The following is a 17,225-nucleotide window of genomic DNA, read 5'->3' as shown; positions in this document are numbered from 1 at the left end:
GAATGTAAAAGAAAAGACAGCTAGAGAGAAACTAAACACTCCTAAAGTCTTCTATTCTTGCTTCCTATTTCTCTGGACTTTGCTAAATGGTCAGAACATTATGGGAAAGAAAAATCCTTGAGTTGAATATATGGAGTTCTGTGCTTAGGAGGACAAAATCTCATTCAAGAATTTCCTTCTGTTCAGTGGCATATGTCTAATAAAATCTTTACCAGAGAAAATGTTCTTTCTATACGTAACACTTCTATGACATACCTCTTCACATAGCATCTGTTCCCTCCCCCCACCATAATTCTTGTTGAGCTTTCTTTTGGGGGAGGGGGTGAAAAATGGAAAGAAAGGGAGTATACAATTAGATAATGTAAATTTAGGCTAGTGAAAAAGGCTTTATTTAAATTTCTGCCTAGAGTCTAGCCTTTAACAGTTATAGACGACAGAAATATTTTATCTATATAAGATCTAAGGAGAGAAAACAGCAAATTTACAAAATACCCCCCACCAACATCTCAGAAAATATTAGTCTGTAGGTATATGTTCTAAAAGAAATTAATAAGTATTTTCTCTGAAATTCTTTTTGAGAAAGGTCAATTGTCTTGAAAGGTGTACAGAAATAACTTGACATTAAACAAGTGAAAAGCTTCTCTAAGAGGGCCCTCTAGTGGAAGAAATCAATTATTCACAGAATTTCTTATTAAAACGCATGCTGCACATGAAATTATTTAACACAGTAATTATTCTATTTAACAACTTATTAAAATGAGTCAAAAATGAAAACCACTTTCTATATGAAAGGAACTAAACTAAGTTCTAGTTTTCTAGGTAGCATGAAATTTTACTAAAATACTAGTTGTAAACATTTCTTTTCCTTTAATACAAATACAAGCACCAAATTTAATTCCAATAAAAATGATTTCAAATTCAAATGTTACCTATAAGCTTTAGTACATAGGAGATAGAATACATATTTTATAAATGTAAAAAGTATGTACTCACTCCTTTTTAGAATGTAAACTTTAAAGTTTTAATGTCAAATTTGAAATTTAGAAATAAGTTCTTAACTGACTTTAATATACAAAATTATAAGTTCTATTTCAATCAAACACTAAACAATGAAGTAATGTCAATACTACTATTTACTTAAGTGATTTTCCCTCAAGAAATATGTATCTCATTTTAAAAATGTTTCCTCTGAAATTTAGGTGATTTTTTTGTTTTTGTGGGTTTTTTTTGGTGGGAGAACTAAGCAGGTAGGCAGATGAGAGAATGTTAGATGAAAGCACAAAATTTCTAAATTTATTATTAGAACAATTTCTAATTTGTATAATTTATATTAATCCTAATGTAAATTCATACCTTTAAAGGAAATATTGGCTTCATGCTAGGCAGGACACTGAGCACCTTGACATATGTTATTAAACTGAATACTACAGTATCCCTGAAAGTCAGGTAGAGTTCATAAAGCTATAGCTGAAGACAACAGGCTTAGTGATTAGAAAACCTGCCTGAGGTAAAAAAAAAAAAAAAAACCATCTGTCCACCTCCATATCTGGATTCACATGCAGTCACCTTACTAAGTTGTCCTAAAATTATTCCAGAAGGTAGTGATATAATTACCAAACAGAGGCTCAACCATTTGCCTTTCTCTGGGAACATTTTCTAGGTCTGGAACCCTGTTTGCCTATGTGCTTTACAACAACTTGGAGAAGTATCAAACTGGAGGGTGGTTAGCTATCTCTAAGTTCCCTTATAAGATGACAATTCTTCCTGAAATTCTGTGTCAATCTTCTTTTGTGAGCTTGTTTTCATGATTAGGGTAAGGAACAAAACCAAAAGTGGTAGTAATGGTTCCTTAGTGCAACCTGCCATGTGTTCAAAGGGACAAATAGGAAAAAAAATAATTCTTGTTTCAAATGAAGTAGGACAGCAAGAGGAAGAGTAAGAACATGTATGAGTAAATGCTAGCAAATACGGGAAGAAAGAACAAGAAGAAAAAAGAACAAGTAAAAGAGAAAGTGAAGTACTGTATACTACTTTACTATGTATTCTTTAACTATCATTCCTGACTATATAAAATGTGTGGTTAGTGACTATGGTCAGTCAGCAACAAATTTATTAAGAATATAGTGCAGCAAATAAAAGAAATAACCTTATAATAGGGTTGGTAAAATTATAAATAAAAAGCATTTAATATTTTTCAGATCAACATATGAAAAAGGAAAGCAGAATGGTACAAAATAAAGTCAAGGGTTGTACCAAGTAAGAGTAGTATGAAAAAACTTGCCAAGGGTGTGTGAGGGGGGTGGTAAGAGGCTGAGAACTGAGTGGGTATTATTTCTAGGTAACAAAATCTAGAGACAAGCAGCTAACTAGGCCATCTTTGTAAAAAATTGTGACTCAAAGACTGAAAACAAAACTTCCAAGAAATTTTCCTACTATGCAGCTCCACTCGAAAGGAGTATTTCTGCTGCTACTAACAGAATAAATGATAAAAAAATATCCTGTCAGTCTATACCCAATCTTAGTACATGTGAACAAAGGCTGTGGGAACAGTATCTCTCACTATGTCAAAAATGGGTTAAAGTTTGAGCAAATGCTTACTCCAAAGTCATCACGATTTTATACGTTTGTAAACATGACACAAACCCATAATTTTCTTAAGTTCTCATTAAAACTTAATTCAAAAATAAAACTTCAGGCACCAGGATCAAATACTGTATGGCATAACTCAACTTAAGGCTCTATACAACATCTGCATGATAGGTCAATTTCTTCATGAAATCTCTTCTATAACACCACTTCCTGTACTGAACAACCAAGTTCATAGGCTCAATCAATGAAGAAAATTTAACATGGGCTCTACAACTATTTGCCAACAGAACACAAAATTGGCAGATGACTTTCCTCATATTCCTATGAAATGAAAACTGATGAGGTTCTCCTTTGGTAGTTAGTTCCATATCCAGCTACCACCCCAACCCCCTACAGTTTGGGTACTATAGCTCTGGTTTCTTTTTTACTGGATTTCTTCTATATATCCCGAATGACTTTTGCTATTCCTGTTGCCTTCCTCCCATCTCCCTCCCCAATTTTTTTTTGGTGGAGAAGTGAGAGGAAAGGAATTTTCCCATCTTCCAAGCCTCTGGCTCAAACTGAACTAATTCGAGCATGACAAATCTGACCTTCAGCCACCTTTGGCTAGGTGTTTGTGCTTGCCTATTCTAAGATGCTTATCTGCTAGCAAAAAATTTTTTTTCCAGTTTCTTCTAGCCATAAGCGTTTTCAGGATGCCACAGAGTTTGAAGAAGCTAGCTTCAGGATAATAAAGATGCTATTCTACTTTTATCTAATATTTCCATTCATCACTGCCGTCCTATGTCTATTATTTCCTACAACTATCGTGTAAGGACTCTTTCCACAAAAAGATACTATTATAAGTTCACTTTTACATGACAGGTTTGTTTCTAAAATGTTAAGTGTAAAGTGGATTACATACAGACCACCACCAGAGTAGTAGAATCTGAGAAAGTAAAAGAATGGATGAGGAAGGGTACAGGGGACTTCGAATACATAAAAGGTTTTAAAAATCTGCAACAAATATAAAATATAAAAGACTTCAATGAAACAAATGATAAAATCCTAACTTAAGTTTCTTAAGGTCGTTTCAGCTTTGAGATATAATTGATGAATAAACTGCAGATAAGTGTACAACTTGATGAGGTTGGACAAATATATACACCAGTGAAACCGTCACCACCATGATAATGAACATATGTTAACTTCAACAGCTTTATACCCCTCTGTAATCCATCCCACTGTATCCTCCCCAGATAATCACTGATTTCTTTTTGTCACTAGGCATTCTGCATTTTGCAGAATTTCATATAAATGAAATCATATAGTTTTTTGTTCTAGCTTCTTTCATTCAGCATAACTGAAATCCATCACTGTATCAGTAATTCATTCTTTTTTATGGCCGAGTGGATATAATTTGTTTACTCATTTAACTGTTGCTGGACTTTTGTTTCCAGTTTTTAGCTATTACAAAGAAAAGCTGCTACACACATTCATGTAGCAGTCTTTCCTAAACACATGCCATCATTTCTCCTGGGTATATATATACTAAAAGAAGACTGGCTGGATTACATGGCAGGTATATGTTTTGCATTTTAAGAATCTCTCAACTGGTATTTCCAAAGTGGTTATATACTTTAAATCTCTACTAGCAATGTATGTTGAGTTCCAGTTGTTCCACATCCTCACCAGCACTTTCGTACGCTCAGTCTTAAAATTTTAGTCATTCTAATGGGTCTGTGGTGGTAGCTCATTATTATAGCTTTAATTCACACTTTCCACTGACTAATAAGATGGGGCATCTTTTCATGTGCTTATTTGCTATCCATGTGCTTTCTTTAATGAGGAATATGTTGAAATCTTTGTACATTTTTTAGATCGGGGTTTTTGTCTTCTTTGTATTAACAATTTTAAGAGTTCTTTTTACAATATCCATCAGGGGTTAGCAAACTTTTTCTACACAAGGCCAGTAATTAAATATTTTAGGTTTTGAGAGCCACATATAGTCTGTCACATATTCATTCCACTAAGGTCACTAAGATTTTTTCCAAAAGTTTTATACCTTTAGTTCTTTTATTGCTAAAGTCCTTATATTTAAGTCTATGACCCACTTACATATGAGCTAAGGGTTGTAGTTCAATTTTTGCATATGACTATTCACTTGTTCCAGCACTATTTGTTAGATTATTCTTTCTGCACTGAGTTGCCTCAGTATCTTTGAAAAAAATAAAAAAAAATTGACCACATGTACATACATATACATGTGAATCCATTTCTGAATTCTCTAGTCTGTTCCACTGATCCACATATCTACTTTTATTGCAAAACAATGATGTCTTCATTACTTTAGCTTTATATTGTCTTAAATTAGGTAGTATGTCATCCAAATTGTTCTTTTTCAGTTTTTCTAAGTCCACTGAATTTTAGAATGAACTTTTTTATAAAAACTAAAAATCCTGCTGGGACTTTTATTCAACCCATAAATTTGGGAGAGAACTGACATTTCAACAAATTCCGAATCTTTGTTGAAATCTATTAAGTCTTATTTGATCTTCTGTCAGCAAAGATTTATCAATTTCATTGTATAAATCTTATAAATATATCCCAGAGTATTTAATATTTTTGATGTCATTGTATATAGTATTTTTTTTATTTTAATTTCCAATTATTCACTGCTAATATATGGAGCCACAACTGATTTCTGTATACTAAACTTATATCCTGCAATCTTGCTAAATTCACTGTATTCTTGGAAACTGGTAGTTTTAGAGCAGTGGTTCTGAAATGGGGGCATTTTTGTTCCCTAGGATATATCTAGCAATGTCTGGTAACATTTTTGGTTGTCATAGTTGGGGTTTGGGAGCGTGTACTGCTGGCACGGAGCAAGTAGAGGCCAGAAATACTGCTAAATAGTCTACAATGCACAGGACAGACCCCCACAAAAAAACTGTACAGTCCAAAATATTGATAGTGCGCTGAGGTTGAGAAACCCTGTTCCAGTGGCTTAATCAAACCGAAATTTAATTTTTTATAACATTATTTCATAGGTGGTGGTGTATTATTCTTTTATCAGGATACACATAAATAAATATCTGGCTATCTTTTTGTGATGTTAGCAGCTAATGAGATCCACTGATTAGCAGCTGCAAGAAGATAATACTCTTAATATAATCTCTTCTGCATTTATTATCTGAAATACTTCTATAAAGAAAAGTATCCTCTCATTATTTACTTCTGGTAAAGAGAAACTTTCCCTCATCATATTTTGTTTACCCTAAATAACAGTTCACACAGGAAAGGAAGGATAAATGCTAGATTCTTTCTTTGCCATTTTTCAAAGTAATGAGCCGGTTTCCTAATATCCTCCAAAGGTGACCAATATTATTTTTTTAAAGCATCATTATGAATTCATGGAACAAGATATTTTGATGTGTTTCAATCTATTATCACTTCACCTATGGCCAGTAGGAGATTCATCATGTTAGTTCCTGAGTTGTTGTCTTTAATAATTTCTTTGCTTTCTGGTATGACTATATAATTGAGGTTACTCTTACACATTCTTTCCCTGGACTAGAATTGGCTGTTTCTCTAATGGTTCAATTTAGTGAAAAATAGTAATCAGAGGCCAAAATCTGGTTGTTTTCAATAGAAAGAGCTGGGAATTTTTTTTTCTTTTAGAGAAAATACACTGAGTTCATTATTTTTAATTCAAATTAAATATTTCAAGGTTATTATCTTTGTTTTATATCTGAATCTCTTATTCTTGTGCTGAAAATCTAATGACATTAACATAATCCCTGTTTTATCCTATACTGTTAACAGTTTCAGAATAACATTACAAATATTATTAACAATATAAATGAAAATAGTACAAGATTTCTTTGTAATTCTTTTTGTCCTTAATATCCAATTTGTTTTACGTCAACAGGAATAATTTTTTCTGTGAGGTTATATTGCCAAGTCAAAACAAAGTTAGATTCGTTTGTTTCATTTAACTTTTGCTAAATTTGTCTCACTGCGTTTCTTCATTTCACTAGTAGTGATTTGCATCCTTTACAATAACACTATAATCATAAGTATAGCATTTTCTTGAGTTCTGTGAGTCATTCTAGTGAATTACTGAACCTAAGAGGGTGACGGAAACTCGAATTTGTAGCCAGTTGGTGAGAAGTGCAGGTGGCTCTGGGGACCCTTGAACTAGCAGCTGGTGTCTGAAGTAATGGCAGTCTTGTTGGGTGCTGTGTCCTTACTTGTACAGTCTGATGCTATCCCCCGGTAGTTTGAAAATATACTGTAGTACACCAATAGGGATACCTTGAAACTTAGTTTTGTTATATATGTTGTCCATGGGTTTGTTGTTGTTACGCTGTATTAGTTGCTCTTCTATTTTGGGGAAAGAATTTGAAAGACTCAAAAACTATGCCACTGTCCCTATCATTTTGTTGTCAACTTTTCTTTGTATTTTAAGTTAACTTAGTATATCACATTCCGCCCCCTCCCTGCATACTATTTCAATATTTATCATCATTTCACAGAGAGTAAAAGGAGATTAAACTGACAAGATTACACACTAAGGCCACTCTTAGTGTTGATTAGAACTTATCTGCAGTTCATGAGATGTACAAACTACAATTAAAGTTGCTGCTTGGTAATAATAGTGACTGGAATTTGTATGGGTTAAGAAACCAGACAGAAGACTTTAGTTTCCAAGTTACTAAATCAAATATTGATTTCCCTTTTTTGATTATTACCACCTGTCCACCAACCAACTAACAAAATGCATAGCATATTTCGAATGTTGCTTCCTTATCAGCTTAATGCACTAAATTTGTAAATTAAAGCACATAAACTGCATACTACGAAAGATGATATACATTGTTTTCAAATTGGTCTGAGGCTAGAACCCCAAAATAGAAAATAAAACAAAACTTTACCTCTGTGAGACGTAGTTGTGATGATATAGCCATATAATCTGATTCTAATTTGTTTTTCTCGGAGATCACAGTAGTATTCTGAAGAACTAAATTTACTTTTTGTATATGCAAAGAAGTACAACTCTAGGAACAAAACCCATAAGTTTGTTTTACAATTAAGAAAAATAGTACATTAAAACAATATAAACCATAAAAAAATATTTTTCCAATGGAACTGATGTCTTTCAAATAGTTCTTTTTATAACTATTTCTTACATAAAAAATGTTTTTACTGAGTCATCTGGAATAAAATAATTTACCCTAAGGAGTGCTTTTAATCAATTTATTGACCTATAAGGAAGAATGTCAAACAGAGCAAGTTGATATTATTGATAAAAATCTCTAGCTAAGATTTTACTACCCTGTCATATCTCCTTACTACAAAAAAATGACTAAAATTAAGAAAATGCCTTACCTTTATTAGGTTTGTTAATTCAGTAACAAGTTTTGCTTTTTGAACATTTATTTCTTTGATTTTGGTACTTGCTTTTCGCTCTTCTTCTTCGAGGTTGCAAGTATCCTGTTCCATCAACTTTAGACTGCATGAAACAAATAATGATGTAGAAATCAAAGTTATACGTAAGGATTGAGCCTAAATCCTTATCTGAGGTCCCCTGCTGTTTTATGGGCTATTTAGATATATAAACTGGGAGCTTCTAGATTAAACAATCATTTTATGCAAATATTCAGGATCAGTAAGTATTTGTTAAGATACACTATGTACCCAGCATACTCTAGGTATGTTAGTGTTAATGGTATAGATCAGGAGTCAGAAAGATGTGAATTTGCTCCTTGCAACTAATGAGCAATATAACTGGACAAGTTACTCTTCTGAGCTTCAGTTTCTTCATCTAAAAACTGAGAATAATGACAGTATCTCTCTTAGAGGGCTGTAGTGAAGATGTAAAATATGTAATACACTAAAATAGTGCATGGCCCATTACTGATTGATAAGTATTAGTTGTTATTCTTGTTATTAATATTATTTATAAACACAGTCCTAGCCCTAAAAGAGCTTAACTAAGGGGATTTGATTAATAGGTTAAAAAACAAACAAACAAAAAAAAACCCAACAACCACAATGGAAAGACAATACAACAATCCAAAAAAGTTAATGCTTTGCTCTTTACTATAAGATTAAGAAACTAAGGCTCAGAAGTTAATTAAGTTACTTAAAATTACAGTTAAGGTGTAAATGTGTTTGGCACTGAAGTTTAAGTTCTTTCCACTACACTTTGTTGCAATCAGGGAATAAAGCAAGAACAAAGGATGGAAGCAACAATAAACAAGAATGAACAAGTTCAGCAGATGTTGGGAGAGAGAAGCCTGAATGGCACATGAAGGAGAGTGTTGGGGAGGTGAAGAAAATGAGTTGGAATGGGTAAAGTAAAAAAAGATTTTGAAAATCCTGAAAGCCAGTCTAAGGGAAAGTAATGTTTAATTAATTTCATGTAGTAATGGCAGGAAACCACAACAGATATTCTTGAATGGGGTGGAAAATGAAAAGAAGAGAAATAACAGTATTTTGTAGGCATTGAAAAGACAAGGGACTAGTCAGAGAGAGACCACTGCCAAGGGCACCACTGCAATATTCCAAAGTGTGTAACTGTAGGTGAGACAGCAGGCTGGTAATGGGTATGAAAGGTCATTTTGTTACAAAAATCAATGTTAGTTTATGAGAAAGTTTAGTTTTAGGCAATACAACAGTCCAGTATAACATTTGCCCAGTAAAAGTGTCTGTAGATGACTGAAGAGAGGAATAAAGCAAAGGGTTAAAGTTGAAAATAATTCTAGGCAGTTAGAATAAAGCTACACTTGCTTTAAGCAACCAAGGTACATTATTAACTTTTAAAATAAAAGCTAATGAAAACTATGTGCTTTAAAAAAAAACAATAAAGAAGAAATTATTTTAATGCATCTCAAGCATTATTCAGTTTATGAATGTGTTTAGACATACTATATTAGATCAAGGTAAACTTATACCTTACTCAAAGCAATGAGCTGCCATGAACTATTAAAGATTGATTATGTTATTAATATCTATCTCTTTATTCTATAGGCAAGAAGCATAAAAGAACAACAACAAAAGATCTGAGCTATGACATGGCAGGATGTAGAAAAAACCTTGAAACTGGAAGCCACGTTTATTTCCCCTGGTATTAAGACCAAAGTTTCAGAAATCATTACAAAACGTGCTCTGGGAATTGTTATTCCAGGGTAAAGTAATAATATCATATCCCCATACCGTTGTGTGCCCCTAGCCCACACCCCACCAAATAGGCTACAAAATACCTTCCTAGTTTGGAACTAATTTTTTGTTCCAGTTGTCTTTTCTTGGTTTTTCTTTCAAGAAGCTCTTTCTTCTTTTGTCTAAGTTCATTATCTTTGTGTTCTAGATGTTTGCTTGTCTCACGTAAGGCAATCAACCCTGATTCCACTGCTCGCAATTTTCTATTAATTTCCTATGGAATTCAAAATTATTAATGTTTTAAAAAAGAGTTTGAGTTAAAGTAGTATAAATCCAGTTAATACTTTTTTCTAACACTCAAATCAAAATAACCAACCTTTAGATGTTCTTCTAAGTGTCTTCTTTGCTCCAGATCCACAGTAACTGTGAGAAACTGGGCTACTTTTAGGGACGTGTTACTAGAAATAACTTTGTTTGAATAAAAAGAAGTTTTCACTACATACTTTTCTTCTGCTGTATATATTTGTTTTAACCGAGTTTCTTGTATTACCTACAATGTAAAATAAGTATTAGTGCACATCTAATCATTATGATGATATATTTAAAATGACTAAAGAATTATAAATAAGAGCAACTGAATTTTTGAAGATCAAAATATAGTAGATATAGTTTCATTTTTAAAAACTTATCCAACAACATCTCCAAAAAGGTGGCTGGTACATTTCAGATTATTATTTCAGATAACAACTAAGAGAATTAGAAGAAAATCAAAACAACTAGCAAAAGTATACTAAGTATACTTTTGGAGCTTTGCTTTATCTACAAAAGAGATACCAGGGGCCAGGTGTCCATTAAATAGAACTGTGTTATCTCATGTAAGTCATTTACTCTCCCTTCCCCTCAGTTACACTGTTCAAAGATACATAATCTTATATTCAATTCCTGTATAGCTGAGAGAATACTTAATGAAAACAGCCTGCAATGGTTTCAAAGACTTGTATTTTGGGGTGATCTTCTCTCTCAAGAACTTATACAAAGAGTTTCTTAAAGTACATTCTAAATACCATAACATTATTATCTATTTCTGTATATGTATAAAGAATAGCTGTTGTAAGACAGTTTTTTCTAATCTTTAAAGGTTCACAACAAGTACTCTTGTGGCACATTTCTCTCCAGAAGTTTAGTTTATAGTCTAAGGAGAAGATCCATTTAAGCACACTTAGTTTAATAGGTATAAACTGGCACTCCTAAATGCTGAATACTTTGGGATGGAAAGCCTAGATGAGGTTAGCATTCATAAATTTCATGAAAATTAGTTTTAAATGGGTTTTTAACTGACTAGAGATGGTGAGGGAAAGGCACTCTCACCAAAAAGGACATCATGGGCTAAGGAGGTCAGTAGACAATTAACCGAAGGGAAGATTCTTAGAAATTAATGAGAGAACAATTCCATAGCTAGGTTATAAACATTGTTAGAGAACCTAAAACGGTGGACTCAATAATAAAACAAAACTTACACTAAACATGTATTTTTAATCTAAGGAAGTAATATAGCTGTTATTGTCATTATCTAGACATGAAACAGAAGGACTGCAAATATAGACAGTAACTTTCTTAAACAAAGGTTTTATCGTCTGAAAGATAGTTAAGATAAAGGCAGGGGCTTTACCAAGTGTCTGAAATACTTCCTAACTTGGCTTTACTGTATATTCACATGTCTGAGAAGTGTTGCATCATAATTTATAGAGTATTTACATATAACATTTCACTGAGTTGGGCACTGGAATAATAAAATATAAGAAACAATGTGTTCAGGAATTTTTAAAAATACCATCACCTAAATTTTTAATATAAATTGTATGAATTCCAATGCTATTTCTCTAGTATGAAGGGTTAAAGCTCTCTAGGTGATTCAAAAAAATGTTAAAAAATAAAAAGTACATAAAAATATTTCACCTTGAAGCACTGTTCAAAAAAGTAAAAGGATCTTCTAAATGCAGTAATTGTTCCTTTCTGCCCTAAAGTAAAACTATGAAAGCCCTTACCAAATTTTCTATAGTCTTTTTGCAATAGTAAAGAATTCCTACTACCCTTACCTTCAGCTAGCCCTACCTACCTCTAAAGTTATAACAGAGACTGGTTTGGTCTATGTATATGGTCTTGTTCTCTTTTCTAAACACCTTGGAATTAAGACAGAAGAGAGGTATATCTACACGGAGTTATAGTTTTGGTTCCTCAAATGATCACCATAATTTGAGGTAATTTTTAATCAAAGACAAAGGCAACTTACTATAATTAGCTTATTTCTGCAAAATGAATTGGTTAGCCCTCATTTTTATCTTTTGTTAATTGAAGTATAGAGTCCTCAAATTGCAAATGAATTATCCTAAGTATATGTGTACACCGGTTGTTAAAATTTTTGAACACATTTGCTAATAAATTCAATATTATAAATAGCTATTAGGTCTATAATTGGGTCCTAGATGCTTACAAGTGGTATTAACATGGCAAGATGGCATTATGAAAAATCTGTTTTGAAGAGCTTTCTTCCCCATTTCTGTGATAAAAACAACAAATGTGGTTTGGCGTCTTAGAGATTACTTCTAAGCAGAAAATTCTAAGTGGCATTAGCAGAATATTGGAAGTAAGAGTTTATTTAGCTATACTAGCCAGGAAAATGAGATCCTATTAAGATTGCCTCACATATGAGGCAATCTTAAGTGGAAGTTTTAAGTAGGGGAGGGTTTACCAAACCATTTCTATATCCCAGCCTACCATCCTGAAGTATAATTTGTTTGAAAGATAATCTAGAATACAAGAATCTAAATGATTAAACCATTAACCTAATGTTTCAACATAGGTTTTATCAAGCAAGGTAGAATCAGGTAAGAGTGCCAGGTGTTCCTTTGCAGGTTTTAACTTATTTAATTACTCTACAGGTATTAAGTATTTATTTACTCTCAGTAACTCCATATCACCCCTAACATAAAAGTATTAGTCAACAATTGCTGTATTATGCCATATTAAAATTATAAAAAAGAAAATTTCTGTGTGATCAGAACCAGAATGACATGCTTCTTTAAATTTCTCACACTTTTTCCTTGACTTTAAGCTAAGAAATTTTAACAGAACTACGTTTTTGGTACTGATTTAGTACTTTCTTACCCGTTCAATTCTTTCTCTGGTCCTTTCAGTACCTACAGGAACTTCATGAATATGATACTGGCTGCAAAGGTAACTCATGACGGGAGCAGGTGCATCAAACAGCTCTCTCAAGTAAGAGAAAAATCCATATTGTCTGAAAGGAAAAGCATCTATTAGATTTTTCTTCTTAAAATATCATTTAAAAAAAACTGAGCTGACAAGTGGCCGATCAACAACAAATAAATCTTTTTTCTCTGTATATTTTAAAATTAAGTGATAAATATTGAGATTTATTTCTTTCTTTGTCAAATAATATATATATGATTAAACACTAAATAAATATCATTTAAAAAAAACTGAGCTGACAAGTGGCCGATCAACAACAAATAAATCTTTTTTCTCTGTATATTTTAAAATTGATTAAGTGATAAATATTGAGATTTATTTCCTTGTCAAAGTAATAATATATTTATGATTACGAACTATTAATCTATTCTTTTGTTGCTTCTCCTATTGCTTTTACATTTAGAATGTCTACTTACCTCCAGAGTTAAAATATTTACTTACAGCTGTTTTATAACTGCAATTTTTCCATTTAGTCTTTCTGGAAATTGGAAATTATTTCTACATTATTAAGTGATGATTTCTCATTTTATTTTCCCAATAACTAACCAATAACTAACTAATTTTAGTATCTTTTATTAAATAGTCCAATACTGTTCCACTGATTTAAAACATTACCATCACATACTAACTATACCATGGTCTGTTCCTGGGCCTAGATTTTTCCTTTTTTGACTTAAATAGAGATTCTACAGGAAGATAATGTAGCCTACAACAAACATTTATGTGACAGAGATAATCAAAATAGACTTAAATGGTAAATGATTACGCTATTCAAAAGGGAACAGGTTAGTTCTAATAATATTTTCAAGACTTACTTTAGTTCATTCAGAGATCTTGAAGGTGCTCTATCTGCATATGAACTCTTGGGAGCAATAACAGCATTTACTCTTAATTTTTTATTGTCACGAACCTGAATATAAGGAAAAGAAAATAATTACCAACTCCTGTCAATCAAAATGTTACCATATTCCCACTGGCATTCATGGGATGATCAGAAATTCAAACACTGACAGGGTATTTAATATTACTTATAAGAAAAACTTTTAGTGAGATGACAATGTAATTATGTGTTTTTACAAAGAGTCCATTTCTTTTATCATTTTCACTGATAAATTCTATGAAAATTAAGTAATACTATCAGAACTCTTTCAGAAAACAGGAGAGACATTCCCTAAGTCATTTTATAATACCAGGATAATCATGATAGCAAAATGTGACAAAAACATTGTAATATCTCTCATGAACATATATGCAAAAATCCTTAACAAAATATTAGTAAACAGAATGCAGTAGTAAGTGTATGAACAATATACATGACCAAGTATGTGAAATTGATGTAACATTCAAAAATCAACCAATGTAATTTATTGTAAATAAAATATAAAAATCATATAATCATCTCAGTAGATGGCAGAAAAAAACATGACAAAATTCAATAGCCATTCGTGATGAAAATTCTCAGCAAACTAGGAATAGAAAGAAACTTCCCCAACTTGATAAAGGGCATCTATGATAAATGTACAGCAGATAAAATACTTAATGGTGAACTATTGAGTGTTTTCCCTCTAAGACAGAAAGCAAGCAACGATGTCTAATCTTACCACTTTTCAACACTATCCTGACGTATTAGAAATGTAGTGGAGCACAATAAAGTAAAAGAATTCCAGGACCAGATGGCTTCACTGGTGAATTCTACCAAACATTCAAAGAAGATTCAATACCTATCTTTCTCAAATTCTTTCAAAAAATTGAAGAGGGAATACTTCCTAACTCATTTTATGAGATCAACATTACCCTCATACCAAAACCAGACAAAGACAACACAAAAAAATGTATAGGCTAATGAACACAGATGTAAAAATCCTCAACAAATCGAATACAAAATACACAGAAGAAAACATCAGCCCTAAACTCATGGACCTTGGTCTCAGAGGGGTTTTTGCGGACTTGACCCCAAAGGCAAGGTAAATAAAAGCAAATAATAAATGAATGGGACAATATTTAACCAAAGAGCTTCTGCATAGCAAAAACAAAAACAACAACAAAAAAACAACAAAAACCCAACAAGCAAGCAACCAACGAAATGGGAGAAGATATTTGCAACAGATATCTCCACTGAGGAAAATATGTAAAGAACTCATACAACTGAACAACAACAAAAAAACGATCCAACTAAAAAATGGGCAGAGTATCTGAACAGACACTTCTTCCAAGAAGACAAACAGCCAACAGATAAATGAAAAGATGCTCAACCTCACTAGCTATAAGGGAAACACAAATCAAAGCCACAATGAGATACCACTTCACAGCTGTTAGAAGGGCTACCTTCGGTAAAATAACAGCAAATATTGGAGGATGTGGATAAAAGAGAACCATCATATACTGCTGACGGAACATAAATTGGTGCAGTCTCTATGGAAAACAAGACGGAGGTTCTTCAAAAAATTAAGAATAGAGCTACCATATGATCTAGCAATCCCTCTTCTGGGTATCTACCTGAAAAATTAGAAAACACTTATTCATAAAGATATATATATCCCTGTGTTCTCTGCAGCATTATTCACAATACCCAAGACATGGAAACAACCTGTCCTTCGTCAGATAATTGGATAAAGAAGATACAGTACATATATACAATGGAATACTACTCAGCCATAAAAAGGATGGAATACTGCCATTTGTAACAACGTGGATGGGTCTTCAGAGTATCATGCTAAGTGAAATAAGCCAGATGGAAGAGGAAAAGAACCATATGATTTCATTCATATGTGGTATGTAAAACATAAATTCTTGAAACTACTTTCACAGTATTCTAGGACTGAACAAACGAGTAAATATATTGATAAAGGGCTATGTTTTTCACTGCTACAGAAGTAGATTACAAATATGTAAAGAAGAAAGATTGGAAGGTACCCTGTTGTGTTGGATTGTAACTGGAAATATCAGTGTAAACGCATGCTGCACTAATGTTCTCTTGTTCTCTAGATAAATAAAGAAATACAGATATAAAAGTTTGCATGTGAAGACTTAGAAGAAATGAGACACTAGCAGCAAGAACAAATCTAGTACCCAGATCTTGGTTTCTAAAAGGAACTAGGGTTTGTTCTTTAAGAAAAAGGCTGACTGTGAGACCCAAACTGAGTAAGTTTAAGATGATTCAGTATCTTGTTCTGTCAAAAAGTAAGTAGTGCTCAAAATCTGATGGCAATACATCAACAGAAGAACACAGGAGTCAACTTGAGGAAGGTCTCACTGGCCAAAGCTGGGACAATTTGAGCATTAAAATAACAGTAATGGATTATAATCCATAAAAAAAAATAAAATTCTGTGCTATGTAAGTAAATAGGGAAGGAAAAAAAAGCTTTTCCACATAGAATGCCAGCTCATGAATGATTCTTGAACCTACTAGTTTCGTGAAGAACAGGATATTATAAGGTCTCAAAGTATTTACACACACATAATTCAAAGAGAAAAGTTTTGCTATAATGCTTGTTTTGAAGACAGATTTGTTCCAAGCAATTGATATAACAGGAGACAATTTAAGCATTACATGAATTTCACATTTGTTTATATACAATTATATCTACAAGAAACATGATTTTTCTTTAGGGTGGATGCTGAAAACCACACCCAGTTGAACTGAGCTGCATAGGAATACACATAATTTGTACATGAGTACACAGACACATACACACTCAAACATCTACCAGCTATTCAGGTCAACACGTTATGAGCCACACCCAACCACATTTCATGCTGCAACTTTACATCTGGTTTCAGATAAGCGCTTTTAATTGTTTGACCAGCTACATAATTCACAAACTGAACCCTTCCAATACCTACTTCCACAAGCCAACTTCAGATCTTTTTAAAAACAAAGTACCATATTTATTACATTTGTGTATTTCTTGACAATTTAAAATATGTAAAACTGTGCTACGATTTTTTCCTCCTAGGCCTAGTGGGTTTTCATTGTACAATTTTGTACAGCACAGTGATTTTTAGAAATACATATACTGGGTGATAGCAAAACTGACTGTACTTTGCAAATGGAGAGATAATAAAGTAAATAGGGAAAAATGTAAATAGTGAATCAGGGTAAAAGGTATTCAGAATTTCCATCTATACTCCTGCAACTTTTCTGTAAGTTTAAAGTTATATAAAAATAAAGTTATTAAAAAGAAATAAAGTATAGATGAAATAATACAGATGAAACAATACTG

At 32.5% G+C, this 17,225-nt stretch overlaps 1 protein-coding gene across 4 annotated transcripts in view; it reads right to left on the bottom strand.

The window, feature by feature from the left end:
- Positions 1-17,225, bottom strand: part of SMC5 (structural maintenance of chromosomes 5) — an 85,858-nt gene that overhangs the window by 12,320 nt on the left and 56,313 nt on the right. For all 4 annotated transcript variants that reach the window (XM_025051388.1, XM_006918408.3, XM_025051389.1 and 1 more), the window contains exons 12-17: positions 13,818-13,912; positions 12,898-13,030; positions 10,109-10,282; positions 9,837-10,006; positions 7,960-8,083; positions 7,506-7,628 (exon numbers count right to left, since the gene is read on the bottom strand). In XM_025051388.1, the coding sequence (XP_024907156.1) occupies positions 7,506-7,628; positions 7,960-8,083; positions 9,837-10,006; positions 10,109-10,282; positions 12,898-13,030; positions 13,818-13,912 (819 nt within the window). The remainder of the gene's footprint in view (positions 1-7,505; positions 7,629-7,959; positions 8,084-9,836; positions 10,007-10,108; positions 10,283-12,897; positions 13,031-13,817; positions 13,913-17,225) is intronic.

Source organism: Pteropus alecto, unplaced genomic scaffold, assembly GCF_000325575.1.
Source record: "Pteropus alecto unplaced genomic scaffold, ASM32557v1 scaffold95, whole genome shotgun sequence".
Taxonomy (NCBI): domain Eukaryota; kingdom Metazoa; phylum Chordata; class Mammalia; order Chiroptera; family Pteropodidae; genus Pteropus; species Pteropus alecto.
Note: the sequence above shows the minus strand (reverse complement) of the source record. Positions and strands in the feature narration are given on the sequence as shown.